Source organism: Pezoporus wallicus, unplaced genomic scaffold (genome assembly GCF_028554395.1).
Source record: "Pezoporus wallicus isolate ANWC-B61680 ecotype Strahan unplaced genomic scaffold, APGP_CSIRO_Pwel_v1 contig_2025, whole genome shotgun sequence".
In the NCBI taxonomy this organism is placed as follows: Eukaryota; Metazoa; Chordata; class Aves; order Psittaciformes; family Psittacidae; genus Pezoporus; species Pezoporus wallicus.
This window is the reverse complement of record NW_026640253.1, coordinates 848682-867499: the sequence shown is the minus strand read 5'-3', so window position 1 is coordinate 867499 and position 18818 is coordinate 848682. Positions and strand designations below refer to the sequence as shown.

General features: G+C 39.5%; 2 protein-coding genes across 4 annotated transcripts in view; both read right to left on the bottom strand.

The window, feature by feature from the left end:
* Nucleotides 1–1921: 1921 nt before the first annotated feature.
* Nucleotides 1922–6746, bottom strand: RPS13 (ribosomal protein S13). Its single transcript, XM_057418191.1, has 6 exons — nt 6667–6746; nt 6158–6206; nt 4224–4302; nt 3413–3582; nt 2944–3044; nt 1922–1999 (listed from the first exon to the last, which is right to left on the bottom strand). The coding sequence occupies exons 1-6, from the start codon at nt 6687–6689 to the stop codon at nt 1966–1968; spliced, it is 456 nt and encodes a 151-aa protein (XP_057274174.1). The 5' UTR covers nt 6690–6746; the 3' UTR covers nt 1922–1965.
* Nucleotides 6747–7751: 1005 nt separating this feature from the next.
* The window catches only part of PIK3C2A (phosphatidylinositol-4-phosphate 3-kinase catalytic subunit type 2 alpha), a 52834-nt gene continuing 41767 nt past the window's right edge, over nt 7752–18818 (bottom strand). For all 3 annotated transcript variants that reach the window (XM_057418184.1, XM_057418186.1, XM_057418185.1), the window contains 11 exons: nt 18191–18327; nt 17351–17520; nt 16323–16479; nt 15793–15902; nt 14423–14630; nt 11885–12009; nt 11381–11498; nt 11197–11278; nt 10721–10830; nt 10482–10607; nt 7752–9945 (listed from right to left, as the gene is read on the bottom strand). In XM_057418184.1, the coding sequence (XP_057274167.1) occupies nt 9763–9945; nt 10482–10607; nt 10721–10830; nt 11197–11278; nt 11381–11498; nt 11885–12009; nt 14423–14630; nt 15793–15902; nt 16323–16479; nt 17351–17520; nt 18191–18327 (1526 nt within the window). In that variant the 3' untranslated portion in view covers nt 7752–9762. The remainder of the gene's footprint in view (nt 9946–10481; nt 10608–10720; nt 10831–11196; nt 11279–11380; nt 11499–11884; nt 12010–14422; nt 14631–15792; nt 15903–16322; nt 16480–17350; nt 17521–18190; nt 18328–18818) is intronic.

Genomic DNA, 18818 nt, shown 5'->3' with positions numbered 1-18818 from the left:
CTCCCCTGCTGTTCCAACACCTGGTCATGCCCCCACAGCCCTGTGCCATGCCAGCTGCTGAGCAGACAGCCTTTGTGCCCTGGAGGAAATTAGTTCAGCTGATGGCATACCTCTTCTGGCAATCAAGGGGGTAAGAGACTGACAATCCTGATGAGAATGGACAACCTACTTAAGCTAGTCTGTAAGATTTACAGGAGTTACAGAACTGTTACCAGCATAAGTAGTAGAAATCTATGTGAATAACACTATCATCACACTACCATTACCGTTCTTCAACAAGAGGTTGCAAAACTCTACAGGCAGTAAATATGATGTACACCTCATTCTCTGTCCTCAGGAGTACCTTCAACATCTGGATCTGCTTTTACTGCAAGCCCAGGAACTCTCCCTGTGTAGTTTTCATTCCTGACAGGACACTATTTACATGGTATTTCCCCTCCCCTCCATTCCCGTAAGGTAGGCCCCATCACTTATCAATCCCTGCCCTTCCCTCTTCTGGCTAGGCCAGCAGCCTTCAGCATCACTGGATGGGCAAAATGCCACACAGCACAGTCTGCTTTCAGGCCCTTCAGCAAACTAGTGCCGGAAAACACACAATACAGAATACGTCCAGACTGAAACACACAGTAGCATGAAATACAAGAATTGTATAAGCTTCAACACACCTGTGCTCAAAACCATTGTATGAGTTGGCACAGCACACGTAGTAGTAGTAGTACAATTCTAAATATATCATCTGTTCACCGGCTTGGACCACCAGCTTTAACACTTGATCTCTAGGTGGCACTATTTGCAGTACATAACTTTTTAAAAACACATGTTTCAAAGTGCCATCTGCTGGTACTTTCATTATTTGCATACAGCTATTTTGGAAGTAGTGTCCAGGTGCTTTTCAGCTGGCAATACCTTCGACCCCAAAGAATCACAGCAACCTTTTAATAAATCATGAAAGTGGTTTAATACATCTGTTATCATTGTGACAGCCTGGCAAGTCATCACCAGAAGCTTTCAGAAACGAAAGCAAGCCCTTTGACAGCAGATGAAGGCTGGTAATTCAACTTTTAAGATGGACCAGACAGGAGTACTTGACAGTCCAAATGGAATGCAGTGATTTTCTTTTAAAACACACCTTATCACAGGTCTATATTTAGCTTCATAATCAGGGCAGAATACTCCTGTTTTTCTGCAAAATTAAACCCACAAGTTACCAGCTTTCACTAGTTACGATCTAGAAATAACTGCTACACTTCACAAAAATGGTACGGCTTATTTAAATTTACTCAAATTTTTAAGACAGCAATATTTCAGTAACATACCAAGCCTTAGTAGCAACAATTAGCATACATACAATAGCTACTGCCCTTTGGATTGAGGGAGAACTACCTCAGTAAAGATGTAAATCTGAGGAGAGCTAAACTGCTGTCTCTACCCAAATCTCAAAGATTACTCTTAAAATTACTTACAAATAGGAAGTTACTGTCAGGAACTGGCTGAGGGCTGCGTAAGCTTTCTGCTCAAGAGACCTACATTACCTGCAATGAATTAATCAACCTCTCCAATCTTGTTTCCCTACCTGCACCCAACCTCTGTATTAATTTCCAATTCTCCCTCCTGTCACCATTATCCTTCCCAGTTTCTGCAGGACACATAGAGGCACAGCCCCCCATGAATAAAATACATTTGCTGTGAATGACTAGTTTACTTTACTAACTTGAGGCTATCAGATAAAAAAGCCCAAACCCAACAGTTTAAGCATGGACACAAACCGAACAGCTGGCCTAGAGCAGCAACAAGCACTACCTGATTTAACAAGGCAGGATAACAATATGGAAACCATGACCACATGATATGGATTCACCCTGACAACTTCCCATTTACAGGCAGCTTCCTAAGACATCAACCACTCAGAGACAACACAAACTTGGTTAATGAAAATTTATTCTTTCAGTAGGTCATAGCCAGCTCTTACGCGACCAGGGCAGAAGCTGTCGATGATTCGCTAAAAAGAGAGAAGAGCAAAGTATTAACTGTAGAGGCACTTTTTCAAACTAGTTGTCAAAAACAGTGCTTCAGTTCAAAGCTTTAACTACCAGTCCTCAGCCAAATCACCATCTGTTTACATTTTTTTATGCTGTAAAAATTTTGCTCTTTCTTTTGAAATACAAATACTAGGATAACAGCACAAAAACCGTAAAAAACCTGCCTAGCTGCACTTGAGCTAACCCTAACATTTATGGTAATTCTCTTACGCTGGCTTAATTTTCCTAGAGGAAAACCTACAAGTTACATTCATTTCTGCCACATCTACTAAGTCATATCTCAATAAATTCTGAAAGTAACACAAACCATCTTAAGTATCTGAGATAAAGACTGCAGCTTGTACAAAGCGTTATAAAAACTACGTAGTAGTGACTTAAACTTGTTGAGATAATTACTTTTTCCTTGGAGTTGTGATGGTCATTTTACCCAGCAATAAGTTTAAAAATTTATCAGTTAATATTTATGAAAAGGATGCTGGGGAGGGACTCTTCATTAGGGACTGTAGTGACAGGACAAGGGGTAATGGGTTAAAACTTAAACAGAGGAAGTTTAGATTGGATATAAGTAGGAAGTTTTTTACTGTAAGAGTGGTGAGGCACTGGAATGGGCTGGCCAAGGAAGTTGTGAATGCTCCATCCGTGATGGTGTTCAGTGTCAGGCTGGAAAGAGCCTTGGATGACATGGTTTAGTGTGAGGTGTCCCTGCCCATGGCAGGGGGGGTGGAACTTGATGGTCCTTTTCAACCGTAACTATTCTGTGATTCTAAAATACCTATTCTTTGCTGCCTGGTTTACCTGTATGCTTGATCGTAATGTACTTTTCACCCTTTGAGTAACAGCCCCAGCTTATTACTTACAAAACCAACAGGACTTCAGTGAAATAGTAACTTAAGAGAAGACTTACTACTTCCAATTGGGTGGCAGCACTCTCTTAGTTTTGTAGTAGCGAGCCAACCTATGGATTCTGCTTTCAATCAGAATGAGGCGGAACTTGGCATCTTTATCCTTGAAAAGAAAGTTATATTACAACCAAGCACTACTTTGACTTCTCAGTGATGTACAATTCAGATGAGCTTTACAAAAGTAAAAAGATCCACAGCTACTGCTATAAACTCCACATTCCTATTTCCAAGGTCTGATGAATCCAGGATAATCAGAACATGACCAAAACAGAATGGGTTTAACCAATTATTTTAAGATCCTTTACACAGACTTAGACCATTCTCCGCTACTGAAATGCCTCCCCAAAGTTTACTCAAAGGGAGTGGCTAAGAGGAGGTACACTAAGAGTCTTCGCTTTGTCGAGCTGTAAATAAACTACTGTATTATTTGAAAACAAATATAGAGAATAACCAAGTTAAAGTAGCACTCACCTTTCTGTTTCTCTCAAGATGTTTGCGAACAGCAACAGCTTTCTTGATCAAGTGGTAAAGATCCTCTGGAAGGTCTGGGGCCAGTCCCTTCGATTTAAGGATTCTCAAAATTTTGTTGCCAGTAACAAAGCGAACCTGGGCAACACCATGGGAATCCCTCAAGATCACACCTGAAACGAACATTTACATCTCACACCAGAACAAAGACCTTACACAAACAAATCTTGTGAAACCAACCTTACAGTTACAAGATATCCAAAGACAGCCTTGTCTAAAAACCTTTCTTGTGCAAACTGCACAAACTGTAGAAAATGAGCAAGCAAAATAAATTTACAGAAGCTGAAACTCGATCAGATAGCACTTAAAAGGCAACTAACCCACCCATCACATTCAGGCTGGCAACATATTTAGTGCTACAATACTGAATGCATTAAACACGACTCATTAAAGCTAGGTATTCAATCACCGTTTCCCTATGGTTAACAAAAAACACCACAGACATATTTGTTGTACAAAAATGTACTCTAGCATAGGGATCATTAATATTCTCAGGATTACAATTGAAAAAAAAAAAATCATTCACACAGCACGTAATTACACTGCATAGCTCATGATCATATAAAGTTGCATTTTACATGCACTTAAGCAGAGCTCTAGTGGGCACTTGTCTATAATGTAGCTATAGTGTCTGGCTCAGTAAAATCCTAAACATAGGGCTGCCAATATTTGAGATGGGATGTCAAGTTTTTTCCTCCAAGGAACTGGGCAGACTAAATTTCCCTGCAACATGTGCGCCATTCATAAACCTTACCGATCTGAGAGGGAGTCAGACCTTTTTTGGCCAGCTTGTAGATCTGTTCCTTTACATCATCAGAAGTAAGTTTCAACCACTGAAGAAAATTAGGAGAAAAAAAAAAAATAAATTAACAAACACTACTTAATACAGAGACATGGGCTAGCTAGATGAAAGCTTTTGATAAATGGTAGAAATAGATGCTTCGTAATGCTTGAAAAAAAACCCAAGAACTGAAATTATATTTCTAACAATACAGAAACTTTTTTACATATTACAAACCTAAAGTGCTAGTGAGATATGGTGGGGGAAGGCAGAGTCGAAGGAAGAAAGTCTCTGTTTAAAAGACCCCATATGGCCTCCAACCAGCTGCTTTACCATCAGTTTATTTAAACTGCCACATGAGATGAACAAACACAAATTTAGAAAGACAAAAGTATCACCGCTAATAGGAAGGAACTCTTTTACTGGGCTCCTGACAGAAACACAAAGTGAAGAATCATTTTGCATCTCTTAGTACAGCACCTACAGAATCACAGAATAGGGTTGGAAAGGACCTTAAGATCATCTAGTTCCAATCCCCTGCCATGGGCAGGGACACCTCACACTAAACCATGTCATCCAAGGCTCTGTGTAACCTGGCTCTGAACACCATCAGGGATGGAGCATTCACAACCTCCCTGGGCAACCCATTCCAGTGCCTCACCACCCTTACAGTAAAAAACTTCTTCCTTATATCCAATCTAAACTTCCTCTGTTTAAGTTTGAACCAGTTATCCCTTGTCCTATCACTACAGTCCCTAACGAATAGTCCCTCCCCAGCATCCCTATAGGCCCCTTTCAGATACTGGAAGGCTGCTATGAGATCTCCAAGCAGCCTTCTCTTCTCCAGGCTGAACAGCCCCAAAGAAACAGTGGAAGTCAGATTTCAAGTACACAAATTAACTGATAAATGGAACAAATGGATTTACTTGGACAAGACTCTGCACTTCCTGTTATTTCTGCATTTAACTGTGCTGACAGAGCTGTTGCTTCCATGATTATTAATGGCAAGACAACACCAACAAAGTAATCCTTGCTCTTTCAATGACCTACAAAGAGCTCTTTTTTCCCCTTTATAATGCAGTCTAAGTATGAAACAGAAAAGCACAGCAAAAAGATCTATTTGGAAGTGCTCCAAAGATTACAATTCAAAACAGAATACAAATAAAACTAAGCACACACCCCCCCCCCAGCACTAAAGCATCCTAATCATTACTGAAGTTTTTAACCATCATGGGTACTTTAAGCAGCTTAATGTTATCATGCTTTAAATTTAATCTCTTTATTTTCTTACTTTGTGCTTTAATGTAATGTTTTTCAGTACACGCTTTTTCATATACACCACAAATTGATCTGTCAACAAACAGATACTCCCAGTCTTGCAAAACAAGATAGATTACTAAGCAGCTGCTTATTCAGCTGACAGGTAAACATTTGAAGGAGAAGTACCCTGGATGCACTAAGGGAAAGCTGAAATTAAGCTAGTGCTCTGCCCAGCAAATTACTGTCAGAAATAGCTTAGAAAAAAAGTCACTTTATTCCATAACGGTAAATGCCAAACTCACGTGTGAACAGTTTAATCTCTATGAACTACCCACATACAGACTAGAAAGAATTGAAGTAGCATTTAAATGATGGGAAGTACAAATTTATTTTTTTTTTTCCCCCAACAGATCACCTGTCCAGAGAACGATACGTTTTTTCTCAATATCCTAAAGACCGTAGGCTAATGGAGCATTTTTTCAGGCCGTAATTTAGAGATAGTGACACCAAATAGTACAGCGGTCTTTTTTTTTATCCCGTTTCCTGGGCACCGCTGGGCCGCGCTACGGGGACCGGACCGTGCACCGAACGACACAGGGGAGCCGGCCGGGCCCGCCGAAGCGCACACGGGCCGGGTAGTTACTTACCGTCGGCACGCTCCGCCTGTAGGGCAAGGCTGACTGGGACAAGCCCTTTCTGTGGGGAAGAAGCAGATCACAGGCTAAGCAGAGCCGGCCAAGCTACACCGCCATCCGACCCCACCGCAAGGCAGCATAGAGCAAGCATCTCCTGCAAGGCCGTACCCAGCCCGCACAGCCGAGGACTGCAGCCTCCCTCCTCGCTTATAAACGGTGTCACTCACAGCACGAGCCACGCCGGGGCAGCATCAGGAATTAAGAGCCCAGGCACCACAAGCATGTCCCTGCCTGGGGCCGGCCAAGGGAAGCCGCACCTCAGCACTAGCCCGATCCTTTCCCTTGCCTGCCGCCATATTTGCACAGCCGCCGGCCTCCCCACCCACCCCCACTAACGCCACACTGCTCCCACAGCAGCCTTCCTGCTTCCACATATACACACTCCCAAGACCGCCTTTAGCACCCGCAATAGCCCCAACGTGCCCCCTAGCACAGCCCGAAAGCCTGCAGCAGCCGCTTACCCGGGAGCGTGCATGCGACCCATGATGGCGGAGGCAGAAAAGAGGGAGCAAACGGCTGCTGCAGCACCTTCGGACCAACTTCCGCGGGAAAAGGCGTGGCTGAGCCTGGCCCCGCCCAGCCCGGCAGCCAATCAGCGGTGCTGGGACTGCTTTGCCCACGACAGCAGCCGAACTCCCGGCTCACACCGCGCGCGGTTGGCGAGGCGGACGGGGCAGTTCTGGCGGGCAGTGAAGAGCAGCAGAATTGTTTTTAACTGAGAACAGCGTTTAATGTACTTACAGGACAGATACGGAGTCACATTTAATCCGCTCAGTACGGGCACGACGGAGGGCAATACTGTACATCTTTATTAACGAGCTCGTTTAAAGTATTTGGTTCTTACAGATACATAGACAAAAGGGAGACAAAGGATTTGGTGACACTGCTTCCCATAGCTGTAGCACTACCTCAGTCACAGTGTCCGAGTAATGAGCACAAGGTAGAGGAAGGCGGCGGCGAGCCCTGACAGAGCCCTCGCGTTAAGGCAGGCGATGGGGGTTTCTACACAGCCAGAGTTGTAAAAATAAACTTTTATCAAAGATCGCACATGCTTCCAGAGACAGGTAACTAGGTCATAAAAAGGCAGTAATAAAGTTTCAGTGCAAAGTTCTAGGTTAATAGAGAAAAGGAAGAGGTCTTAGCACAAGCTGTTGCTCTAAAATACCAAAACAATCATATTGACAATTACACTTCTGGCTGGAGGTCATACATGGCATAAGATTTTTTCATTAAACAAGATACGAAAAAGCTTTAAAACTACATTTTCAAGCTACTTAGCGTAAATTGAACCCCAATTGAATATTGTCCTCTTCCAAGTTTTTCATTTATGTAGCATGTTAAAGTCTTATTGCAACAATCACTTTTTTCTTAATTGAGAATAGTGCAAAGAGGTGCAAGCTTGGTGCTGTTCCTCTACATGTGAGGAGAGGCCAAGGCAAAATCCATGACCATAAAAAGCTTCAGCCAGTGACTATTTTGAAAAGAGGGAAAGGCACAAGATGCGTTAAGCTATGAAGAAGATTAAATCAGAAGTCAGGACATGGACTAATAGTAATACAGTAGTATATATTTTTTTCGGTCCAGACAACTGTTAAAACTGAAAATCATTTTTTAAATGATTTTAGTTTATCTGTATTTTGTGCTGTAAGACACTGTGCTTTAATAGGAAACTGCAAAAAAGGCAGTACGTATTGCTTTCATTTTATTTCACAATGGAACGTTTCACAAAAACAGTAGTATACTTTCCTGTATTTTAAGTGACTTGTGATTCTAATGATGGAATGGAGTAAGTCTCAAAAGCATCAAGTGAGCAGGAAATATATCTAGTTAGTTATATAGGTTATTATTTACAGGCTATATACTAAATGAAAAATATGCAGAAGATGCCCAATAAAACTGGGTTTTGTTAGCGTCCATTAGTATCAACCCAGTTTCTAACATTCAAGATATTGTTAGCATTTTCATTGTAATAATTCCTACAAAATTGGACCATGAATATTTTAGGCACCAGGAGATTCAAGTTTACTTCTCTCTTCTGTACTGAAGAGAGACTGGTCAGTAGCAGGGAATGGAAAACCAGATTATGAAACAGATTTTTAGTGTTGGGTATACAGAAGGCTTTCCGCATATTATCTCTCTGTTCATAGTTGCATATTTTACTTTAAAAATCCCCTTAGTCATAGTCAGTGGCAATAGTCTTGTCTTGCTTCAAGATTTAGTACTAAAGTGTGTATCATTATAGCTTGGTTTAGACAGAATATGATCATCCTAAATATTGAGTAAGGTGAATAAAAAGGCTACACCTGTAAGTGGAGAAACACCTAATAAAGTAACCAGTGGTATAATTAACAAGATACAGTAAGTGACATTTGTACTCCACTCTCACAATATATTTCAAACCTAATGTCCTATGGTATCAAGTATTTTTAGAGGAATTAATTCTTACGGGGAGGAGTAACAGTATTGCTGTGAAATGTTAAAAAGTGACCAAGTTCCACTTCATTAATGCAACTCATTTCTGGCCTGCAATTCATCTAGTAGTTGTGCTTTTTTTTTTACTAGAGGCCATCTTTACCTGGAAGTACAGGTGCAAAATATGCTTTGGACTTAGTGTCTGAATCTGTTCCACATTTAATCACGGTGCTAATTAAATGTTCTAGAATTTCAGACATTCCAGAACACTGAACAGCTGGGCACATTTCCTACAGCACCACATTCAGCCAGCCTTCATCCAATTTTTGGAGATCATGGGTAGAAGAGAGGGTAGAATTCTGCACTAACTATGAAGATCAGTATAAGTGATCTTATTTCTAAGTATCACATCTTAGGAAAAGACTTCCAGCAGGACCTGCAAGGTATCAAATATGAGAATGTTTCCCCTTTTGAAGGAGCTCAAAGTTAATGTGTACATATTTAAATACCAGAAATGAGGTAAAGACAAGCATCTGAATTATAAGGCACCATTATTTACATCTTCCATTATTGGCACACACTCCAATAAATCTTAGAGAAGTATGAACCTGGGATTAAATGCAATACTAAGCAATTTTTCCAGCCCTTCAACCTTCATTTCTATAGGTGTGTGTGAAGCCAAATTTTTACCCATTGCTGCTTCTGTGACATCTAGTTATTAGTGGGAATGTAATCCTAAAATAATGTTATTTCTTTGACATTCTCCAACATCACACTATGGATGACAACACAGGTAACAAAAACGAAAACCAAAAATGCACTATACCCACAGGCCTAATGGTGAAATTACCATTTAACCAACAATCATGGTCAAAATGCTCATCTCACTTTCATGGATGGTTTAAAAACCTCTTCCTTTACCTGCAACTCTTAAACATTTACAACAATGCTTCGATAACACTGCAAAAGCATAAACCAGGTTTTCTAGATATCCTCCAAATTAGGCTACATGAACGTTGGTCCAACATAACTGTTGAAATGCAGAGTCTCTTGTTTTAAGATGTACAAGTTATCTTCAAGTAGGAAGATGCACAAAGCATAAGAGAATACAGTTGTTCTGGTCTTACTCAGGTGCAGATATGCATTCACAGATAGGGTACAGCAGTTAGTCGATACCAGTTAACAGTCTCCTTGCTCAAGTTGAAGTCCTTTAGTGAGAGTGTAATTCCACCCAAGAAAAAGTTCTCACGTAACGATTCTGCACTGAGCACACTTAGCTGCAGTTCTCTCTGTTTCAGAGTCTCCATGCTATATCCATTGTACACAAGCTAGAAGGTAAGAAGTCAAGAAATTTTTGGTTATCCAAATGAAGTCACACAGATTGCCCTTTCTTCTGACTTCCTAGCCACTGACAGATGTCTTAACTACACATTATGACGTTAGTGTGTCTGCTTCTCAGAGGATGGGCTGAAGTACACCTACATTTTTCTTTGTGCTCCCAATGTTATGTGTTTATAAGGACCAGTGTTTTTAGAGATGGAAGTACTGTTTACATGCCAAGACTTCCAAATTCATTCTTTTCCATCCTATGGATCAGTGAGCCCAGGGCAGGGAAATCTTTAGTTTTCAGACTTCTTTCCTTCTTCCCATCACTCCTCAGAGTAACAGTACATTTACCTACTCAGTTGCTTTGGGGCTTTGGGGTCTTTTCGTTGTTTTTTTTCAAATGGGGCACAAAATTTTTCAAAAAAGATCCTTTTCCATTTATGTATCCTTGCAGATATTTTTGACAGTATTTTGATTACTGCTTGGAATAGGAGACAATAACAAACCATAGGTAGTTACTACATAAATTTTAACTTGCCATTTCATTGAAAGTTGGATTTCTTGTCTTCCGGGAGATTTTGGTTTTGCGTTTGGATGTTTTGTGTGTATCAGGAAGTAAGTACGTCTTCACATAGGGATTTGGATCTGTGCCATCTTCTGTAACCTGCAATCCAAACCAAAGACAAATTAAAAAACCTTAGTGTATATCTACCTGAATATTTATTTTCATATCCAGGCTTCACAGTTGTCAGCAGTAAGCTCAGCATCTGTACTTACCAGGTCTTTAATGTGCATCACCATGATAAATAGAGTGCTATTTCTATATGATATGGATAGCTTCACTTCTCCTCCCACTTTGCCTGAGGTAGGACTTGATGGACTTGCATCTGAAAGAAAATATACAATTATTTTCTCTGTAAAATCTGCACATTTTCATCAGTACTACACTGACTATATGTGGGGAAAAAGAAAAGCCTTAGACCAAGATCAGTTTCTGATTTTATTTCTAGTTCCCTATTAAGAGGGCAAGGCCATACATTTTAAAGATTTCTGCATTCTCTTGTAAGAGCCAACTTGGAAGTTAGAATCAAAACTTGAATAACTGTATGCAGGCAGATCTGGAAAGACAGGGATGCAAAGTTTTCAATGAGGGAAAACTACAGTTAACAAGAAAAAAAAAGAAAAAAAACCATTGTGAAGGTGTTATACTATAATAATTCCATTTATAAACACCATCCAAAACCATTACCTACCTGTAGGTCTGGCTATTCCATCTATTCCTTCCACTTTGTCATCACGAAGTAATGGATGGAAAAAAGTATAAACAAGATCACACTAAATTTGGATTAAGAAGAAACATTACATATTAATTGAAGTGTTAACAAGTATCAAATTCTGAAAACTTGCATTAGATTTGCTTAAGTTATTTGAACTCACTTCTGCCACCTCTGAAGAGCTGTTCATCAGACTTTGTATGTAGCTGTTGAGCTCCACTTTTCTCTTAGCTGCTACATCTTTTATATGTGTTCTTCCCAGAACCATCTTATTAGGAAAGCTACAACAAAGAATAAGACAGACTTCTCAGTTAATTTATCTGAAGTACAGTTAGATTTCATTGTCATTTCCATCCTGAAGTGCTGACGTTCTTGTTAAGTCAATCATGAGTAGAAACACAGCATGCTACTAGGTAACTAGGTGATGACACTATAGAAACGCAAAAAAACATTTACAGGTCACTGTTGCAAGTGGTAGGACAGTCTAAATACAGAGTTGCTCCTCTGGCTCTCCTCCCTTAAAACTCAGACAACAGCTTTCTCCCTTATCACCACTTTGAGGCCTAATTTGCCCTTCTGCAGTGTTGTCTTCATTTCAAGCTATTTCTTCATCCACCCAGCTGGGAACACTTTTGTTACATCAGTGATGAGTGAGTTAGGAACATACCCTGGTAACTTCCAAAGAGGAAAGAGAATGCCAAGTTTGTTGTGAAGCTCCTGGAACTCATCAAATGTTCGGAAGACAAACGCTGGCTCAACTTGCCCTTCTCTCAGAACTCTCACTACATAGATCTGTCCAAAACACAAAAAAATCCCAAAAGATGAAAGTAGTAACAATATTATACAACTGACTTAATATAATTTTCTTAGCAATTAATTGTTTCTACTATGGTAATCCTTCTCACGCACACATATTCCAGTAACAGCATTTGCATTTTCTAGCAGAGCTTAAATAGCCCTACTGTAATGCACAGTAACATCACATATCTTCCTGTAAGTTAGATCCACATCTGACAGGGGGATAAAGGTAGTTAAGGCTGTCCACATTCTCCCTTTTAAGCCTCACTGTAAGTTCATACCATCTAGCAGGTGAACAAAGTTTCAACATACCAGTGTAGGATTACATTTAGACATGTATCTGTGGGGCCAGAACTACCACAAAATTTTTCAGGTGTGAATCTGGGAGGAAACCAATGCCTAATTTTTTTTTCCAATCTTATTCTCTCAAGATTCTAAAGGATTACACTTCTGAAGTGACAGTTTGATGGGCAGATGCAAGGGTACTGCATTATACAAAAGGTATTTAAAAAAATACTGGGGGTCCCAGGATGAAGTTATTCACATTATTATGAAAGGGAAATGAAGGCTGAGGAACTGCACAGAAAATTCAATTCAGTGGACTCATTTGAAAAAAAAGTGCAACTGGAAGAGGTTTGAAAATCTAGACAGAAGGAGACTACATCATCTTAATGGTTTTCTGGAAGAGGTTGTTTTGGCTTAGATCAGGAGTACTCAAATACATTTATAATACAGTGATTCAGAACAAAGCTCTTTTTCCCTTCTAGTGTTACTCTACCTTTCCTTGCTGGTGTCTTTCCAGATTACGACATTTACAGCAATACAGCTTGGAAAGAGATACATATTGGCAGATATCAATATAGGTCACTTTTTAAACAAGTTGAGGAAAATGTAACTTACGCTGACTATTCTAGGTCAAACAGCAGAAGTAAAAAAATAATTAAAAAAATATCACTAAACAACCAAAACCGGAAGATGGCAGCACACCTGCATAGGAATACAAATATTAATACGAGTCTCAGAAGTGTAACCCAGGTCTATCAAAATCCTGGGGGCAAACTGTACTGCTTACTGCCTCTACTAACACTGAGTAGGGTGTGGGTGCATTAATATAGGAGATTATGCTTTTACTTAGAAGGAGCAAATACAACTTTAATGGAAGGTCAGAACAAAACTAGGGAGTGTTTGACTCAATGACTCCTATTCAGGAAGGAGACATTTTACAGAAGGTAGCTACATAGCCCATAAAGATGACTCAAATCCCCATTTTTTAAAGTCAGCCAACACTACTTCTGTTCTTTCCACTTCCTTCAAGATCCTTTCCAAGAAGTGTCTTAATTTTGAAGAATATTACTGGATGATAAAAATACCAGTCTGTACACTAGCCCTCCTGCAGCTGCTTTACCTTGGCCAGCAGCTAAGCACCCGCGCTGCTGCTTGCTCACTCCCACCACCTCACCAGTGGGGCAGGGGAGAGAATAAGAGCGAAAGCAAGATGACCCATGGGTTGAAATAAAGACAGCCCTTGGGAGGGAGGTGATGCAAAGACAACCTCTCACCACCTCCCACAAACAGATCCATGTCCAGCCAGACAACAGCCACCTTGGAAGACAACACCATCCCATTCCTTGCTTTCTTCCTCTACCCCCAGTTTTATTGCTGAGCATGACTCCATGCTATGCAGTATCTCTTTGGCCAGTTTGGGTCAGCTGTCCCTCCTGTGCACCCTCCTAACTCCTTGTCCACCCACAACCTTCTCACTGCACCTGTGCACCTTCCTAACTCCTTGTCCACCGACAACCTACTCACTGCAGGGGAGGGAGGGGCAAAGTGGAAGTAAAAGAGAAAACCTTGACATTGCAGAAGCACTGTTCAGTAACAGCCAAACCAACCATGTGTTACCAACATAGTTTTAGTTAAACATACAAACCACAGCATTGTGTGGGCTGCTATGAAGAAAGGTAACTCAATCCCAGTGAGAGCCAATGCAAACTCTGTTCTCCTGCAGGGAGGGAGCAAGCAAGCCAGCCCGTTCCCAGTAAGATCTGGATTTTGATTATGTTTTTACTTTCAAGTAATCCACAGTATTGTGTGTCAACACTGGTGTAGGTTTCTAGGCTCCATTATAGTCAATACAGTCAGACTTGAGGGAACTCTCCAGCTCATCCTGAATCTGACATTAGCGCCTAAATGAATGTTTCTGTAGCTGTATTTACTAAGCCTCTGTCAAGAAAGGGAACCTAGATGTCTACCTCAAAGCTAGCTAATTAAGGCTAAACAAGGCAAATTTCCCCTGTACTAATTCTCTGTGATTAAATACTGAAGTTATGGCAAGAAGGAGAATGTATCTTCTTGGAAGAAAATGCACAGTATCTTCACTGGGTGGAAATAGATTCCACATACTTACATAGTGTTTATCTGGGTTGTATCTCTTCTGATATGTAAACACAGACACCTGTTTGATTCGGCCATCTTGTTTAAGAGAGTATGTTTTAGCAGAAAATGAGAGAATGGGTTCATCATTAGAAGGTAGACCTGAGAAACGCAGCTGAGCCAAATTGTGAATGAAGAAATTAAACTTTGTGGCAACACTTCCCAGACTGGATTCAATCAACCTAGAAAGGAAAAAATAATGTCAAAATACACAAAAGTAGTTCTATCAATGAATAAGACTTAAGAAAAATAAAAATCAGTCTCTTATTGACAGAGTTTTTAAATTAATTGTGATCAGTGGGCTGCATAAATAGCATCATATCAACATTTAATAGAAGATTCAGTATCCAAGAAGTTAAGGGTTTCCAGAGTTGGTAAAAAGCCTGGAGCACTGCATCCAGCTCTGAAGTCCTCAGTGTAAGGAAGACTGGACCTGTTGGACTGGGTCCCAAGGAAGGACACAAAAATGATCAAAGGCTGGAAGACCTCTCCTATGAGGAAAGGCTGAAAGAAATGGGGTTGTTCAGCCTGAAGAAGAGACCTTATCATGGCTTTCCAGTACTTAAAAGTACAATAAGATGGGGACAGCAGGGGCAGTTGCAATAGAACAAGGGATAATGGTTTTGAACTGAAAGAGAGTAGATTCAGACTGGATATAAACAAAGAATTTTTTTTTTTTTTTTATGATGAGGGTGGAGAAACACTGCAATAGGTTCCCCACAGAGACTGTAGATGCCCCATCCCTATAATCAATTCAAGGTCAGGCTGGATAGAGCAACCTGTTTTGATTCAACATGTCTCTTCTCATTGCAGGAGGGTTGAACTAGATGATCCCTTCCAACCCAAATTGTTCTACTGCAGTTTCCCCCATATATTGAAAATTAAGTACAGTAACACATAGCAACAGCTCTGTTACACTATATATACACACCCACTTGCTACACTAGAGCATCATCCCTTCCTCCCTAGTGTGCAAAAGCACTTCTTGAAAAAGAACTTCTTTACAATACAAGGTTCTCATCATACACACTATTAAGCAATTTTGCATGTATTGGAAATGCAAGTCTCAAACAGCCAGACAGAATTATCTACTCTCAGTATTTCAAACAATTTTATTGCACAAGGTTACTCTTAAAGGCAATGTATTTTAGCACAAGCATTAATCTTGCATGAAACTGATCTTATGCAGTTCACTGATTAACTGATATGTTATGATTGTACAGTGTAACTATTTAACGCCTACAGATATGTTTGTGAACATCCTTTGGACATTTTTTCCATAGCCAAAAGCTCCCATTAAGAGGATGATGCTGGGAGATAGTTTAGTTTTTACTTATCCAGTACCTCGTAAAGAAAATGGTAGCTTCTGCATCTGTTGTCTGGGGCTGGAGAGCATCCTGGACATACTTTAAGTCCTGAACCCCACTTAGTTCTGGTAACCCAGAAGAAAGCATCTGCAAGAAATTAAAAGTTACAGATTCAATGCTGTAAAACCAGCATGATTTTACACTGAAATGATTCAAACTTAAAACATTCCAATTCAGTTTAAGCTGCACTAAATTGGTAAATGCTAACAGTGAGAGCCTACAGTCACTTATGATCAGCAGTTATTCACCATTTCTGCTGAATAAAAAGCAGTTAAAACCACCACAGTGTAATTTATGGTATTATCTTCGCTTTAAATTTTCAGGAAACAGGTAGGTAGTAAAAAAGCTCAAAGAAAATCCCAAATATAGCCTTCCTAAACTATACATCTGATGTTCCTGTTTTTTAAAAGCATGCATTAAAGAGTTTCTGCAGCATAAAAAGCACAGCATTTAATGCATCCAACATGACAGATCTATCAAGTTCCAACTGAATTTGAAAATGATTACCAGTGAAAGGAGGTTAAGGAAGAGGCTTGCATGTTTTCTTATCAAGTTGTAAGCTTGACAACAGAGATCCACAAATAACTGAAAGCGAATAGTGGGTTTTTCACCACCATTAATAACATAAGCCATATCCGATGTTAGCACAAAAGGAGCTCGATCCCTGCTCAAAAAGCACAGAATTCAGAAGTTAATTGTAAGATCTATTCACCCTGTCATGTACTTCCTCCTGCACTCCATTCCCCCCACAAGATAATATTAAATAATCAATTAATGCCATTTTACATTTTTGGGTTTTCAGGTCCATAGTGCCATCTCAGATTCCCAGCACATTCATATGGTACTGGGCCTACAGCAGATCTCATGGAGCAACACTTGGAGGACACGTTACCATACTATGTTTTCCACATCTCATTTATGGAAGCCATAACACACTAGAACAAATGGAGTAACTCTACTATCACCCAACCAACACACAACTCCTCTATGTTGGATGTAGATTATCTTCCTCTACACAGAGGATTAGTAAATAACAAACTTGCTGCTTACTTTTTTTATAATGTTGACATTCACTACTGTTTTTATAAGCCGGAGCCTCTTCTAATTTGTTTCACACTCAAGATACTCAGGTGATATAAAGGTCCTGGCACTCAAATTTTTGTTGGGTTCAACTTTACCTAACAAGCATAAAACACGTAATTGCATGGAGTATAGCTGAAAAAGGTGAAACTATACTCGTGTTTCATCCAGTACTCCTGGGAAAGTATGACACCAAGATTTTTGTTAGATGTGTTTTCATTTAGAATAGTTCTGGAGATCAGAATATGGAACTAAGATGGAGCCTTTTAAAATTAATTCTATACAAGTAAATTTGAAAGCATTCTAGAAACTCTGTGGTTAAATTGCAAGATGTTGGCTTCATAATGAGACCAGCAGATAACAGAAATTTAAAAGTTAATGCTTAGAATTATAATAATTATAAAAAAATACTAAAAATCACTTCATGCTCTACATCACTTAGCTACAGAAAATACCTTTTAAAGCTACCAAACATCTGTGCATGACCCAAAAATTTTCCAAAGTCTATGTGAAACATATGGCCTGTGTTTCGGAGCATTATGTTATCATTGTGGCGGTCACAAATTCCCAATACATAAGTAGCTACACAGCATCCTGCACAAGAATAAATGAAGTTTTCTGAAGCCTGGGAGAGAGGGAAAAAAAAAAATTGATATTAAATATTAGCAGGAAGAAGCATCCATGTATTCAACATTCAATCTTGACAAGTGTAAATTCCAAGTCAGACAAGATAGACCATAAAATCTGCTTTTTTCCAAAAACAGTTTTTCAGATAGCATTGCAAAATACTTCAGATATGACACTTTCCCGCAAAAATCGGAATTTTGGTTTTTAATTAAATGAAAAAGTAAAGAGGAATTGAAGAGAAATCACAAAAAGTAGTAAGCATGTTAGCAGAGAGAGAAAAGGGTACAAGACATTTTTCCAGTGTCTTGTAACATCACTGTAAGCCAAATGAAAACTTTTTGGGTTTTGAATCCTATGTGGTCCTATGGGAAGGGGCCACTGCTCCTAAACCACAGTTAAGGGAGCCACCATTCCTCCTCATCTTAAATTTGGAGTACACTTTTTCTGTTTGCAATAAAAACTCCTGATGCGAATCCTGAGAATCCATCTGGCTACTTTTTTTTTATAAAAGGGATTTTCGTTTACTCTTTCCAATAGGAAAAAATTAAGTTTTCTAAAGATGTAAAACAAAAACTTAAATGGAAGATCTGGAAAAAGAATTCTTTCATAATATGTTATTTATCCCTTTTTAAAGGCCTTCCAAAAAGAACAATAGTGAAAAAACTTACCTTTTCATATTCCTCCTCTGTAGGATTATACTTTCGCAACCATTCTGCCAGAGGCTTGTCTTTAAAAGAACCTGTCACTCCATATTCCACTTGAATTTTCCTGAGTGTGTCTGAAGCAGGAACAAGCTCTACCATGCCTATATAGAAAATATCACAAAGTGTATTTAACCATCTCCTTCAGTTATATTGCATTTTCATTATTCAGTAGAAACTTTCTTGACAACAATGGATTTTATAATCTTAGACTACCTTTTTTCAAAACCCAATTAGGTACAAAGTTAGTGCTATTAGTGTACTAAGCACTATTACAAGCCACATGGCAAAGCATAGCATGAAACACATGCAGCAATCCCAGATAGGCTTTATTACAATTAGTTACTGTTGCTAGAATGCATATATAATTTACACTTTGCAGTTACTGCTTAAAGACTAATACTAGTTTATGTAGTAGAAAGGAATTGTTCAAATTATTTTGATGACATTTCTTTTACCCTGACACTTAAGTAATATAGTAACTTTAAGTCCTGTTGAATAGTGAAACAGACCAGACTGCTGCTCCAGAAATATGGCCATGTGTTTTGCACATGGCCTTATTTTAGAGATACCATTTACTAAAAATATTTGTAGA

Bases quoted from the DNA above. Each gene is read 5' to 3' on its own strand.
- RPS13 (XM_057418191.1), bottom strand. From the start codon at position 6,689: ATGGGTCGCATGCACGCTCCCGG. The intron at 4,303-6,157 runs GTAAGTAACTAC...AATTTTCTTCAG, and splicing joins ACAGGCGGAGCGTGCCGACG to TGGTTGAAACTTACTTCTGA. The intron at 2,000-2,943 runs GTAAGTCTTCTC...CTCTCTTTTTAG, and splicing joins CTGCCACCCAATTGGAAGTA to CGAATCATCGACAGCTTCTG.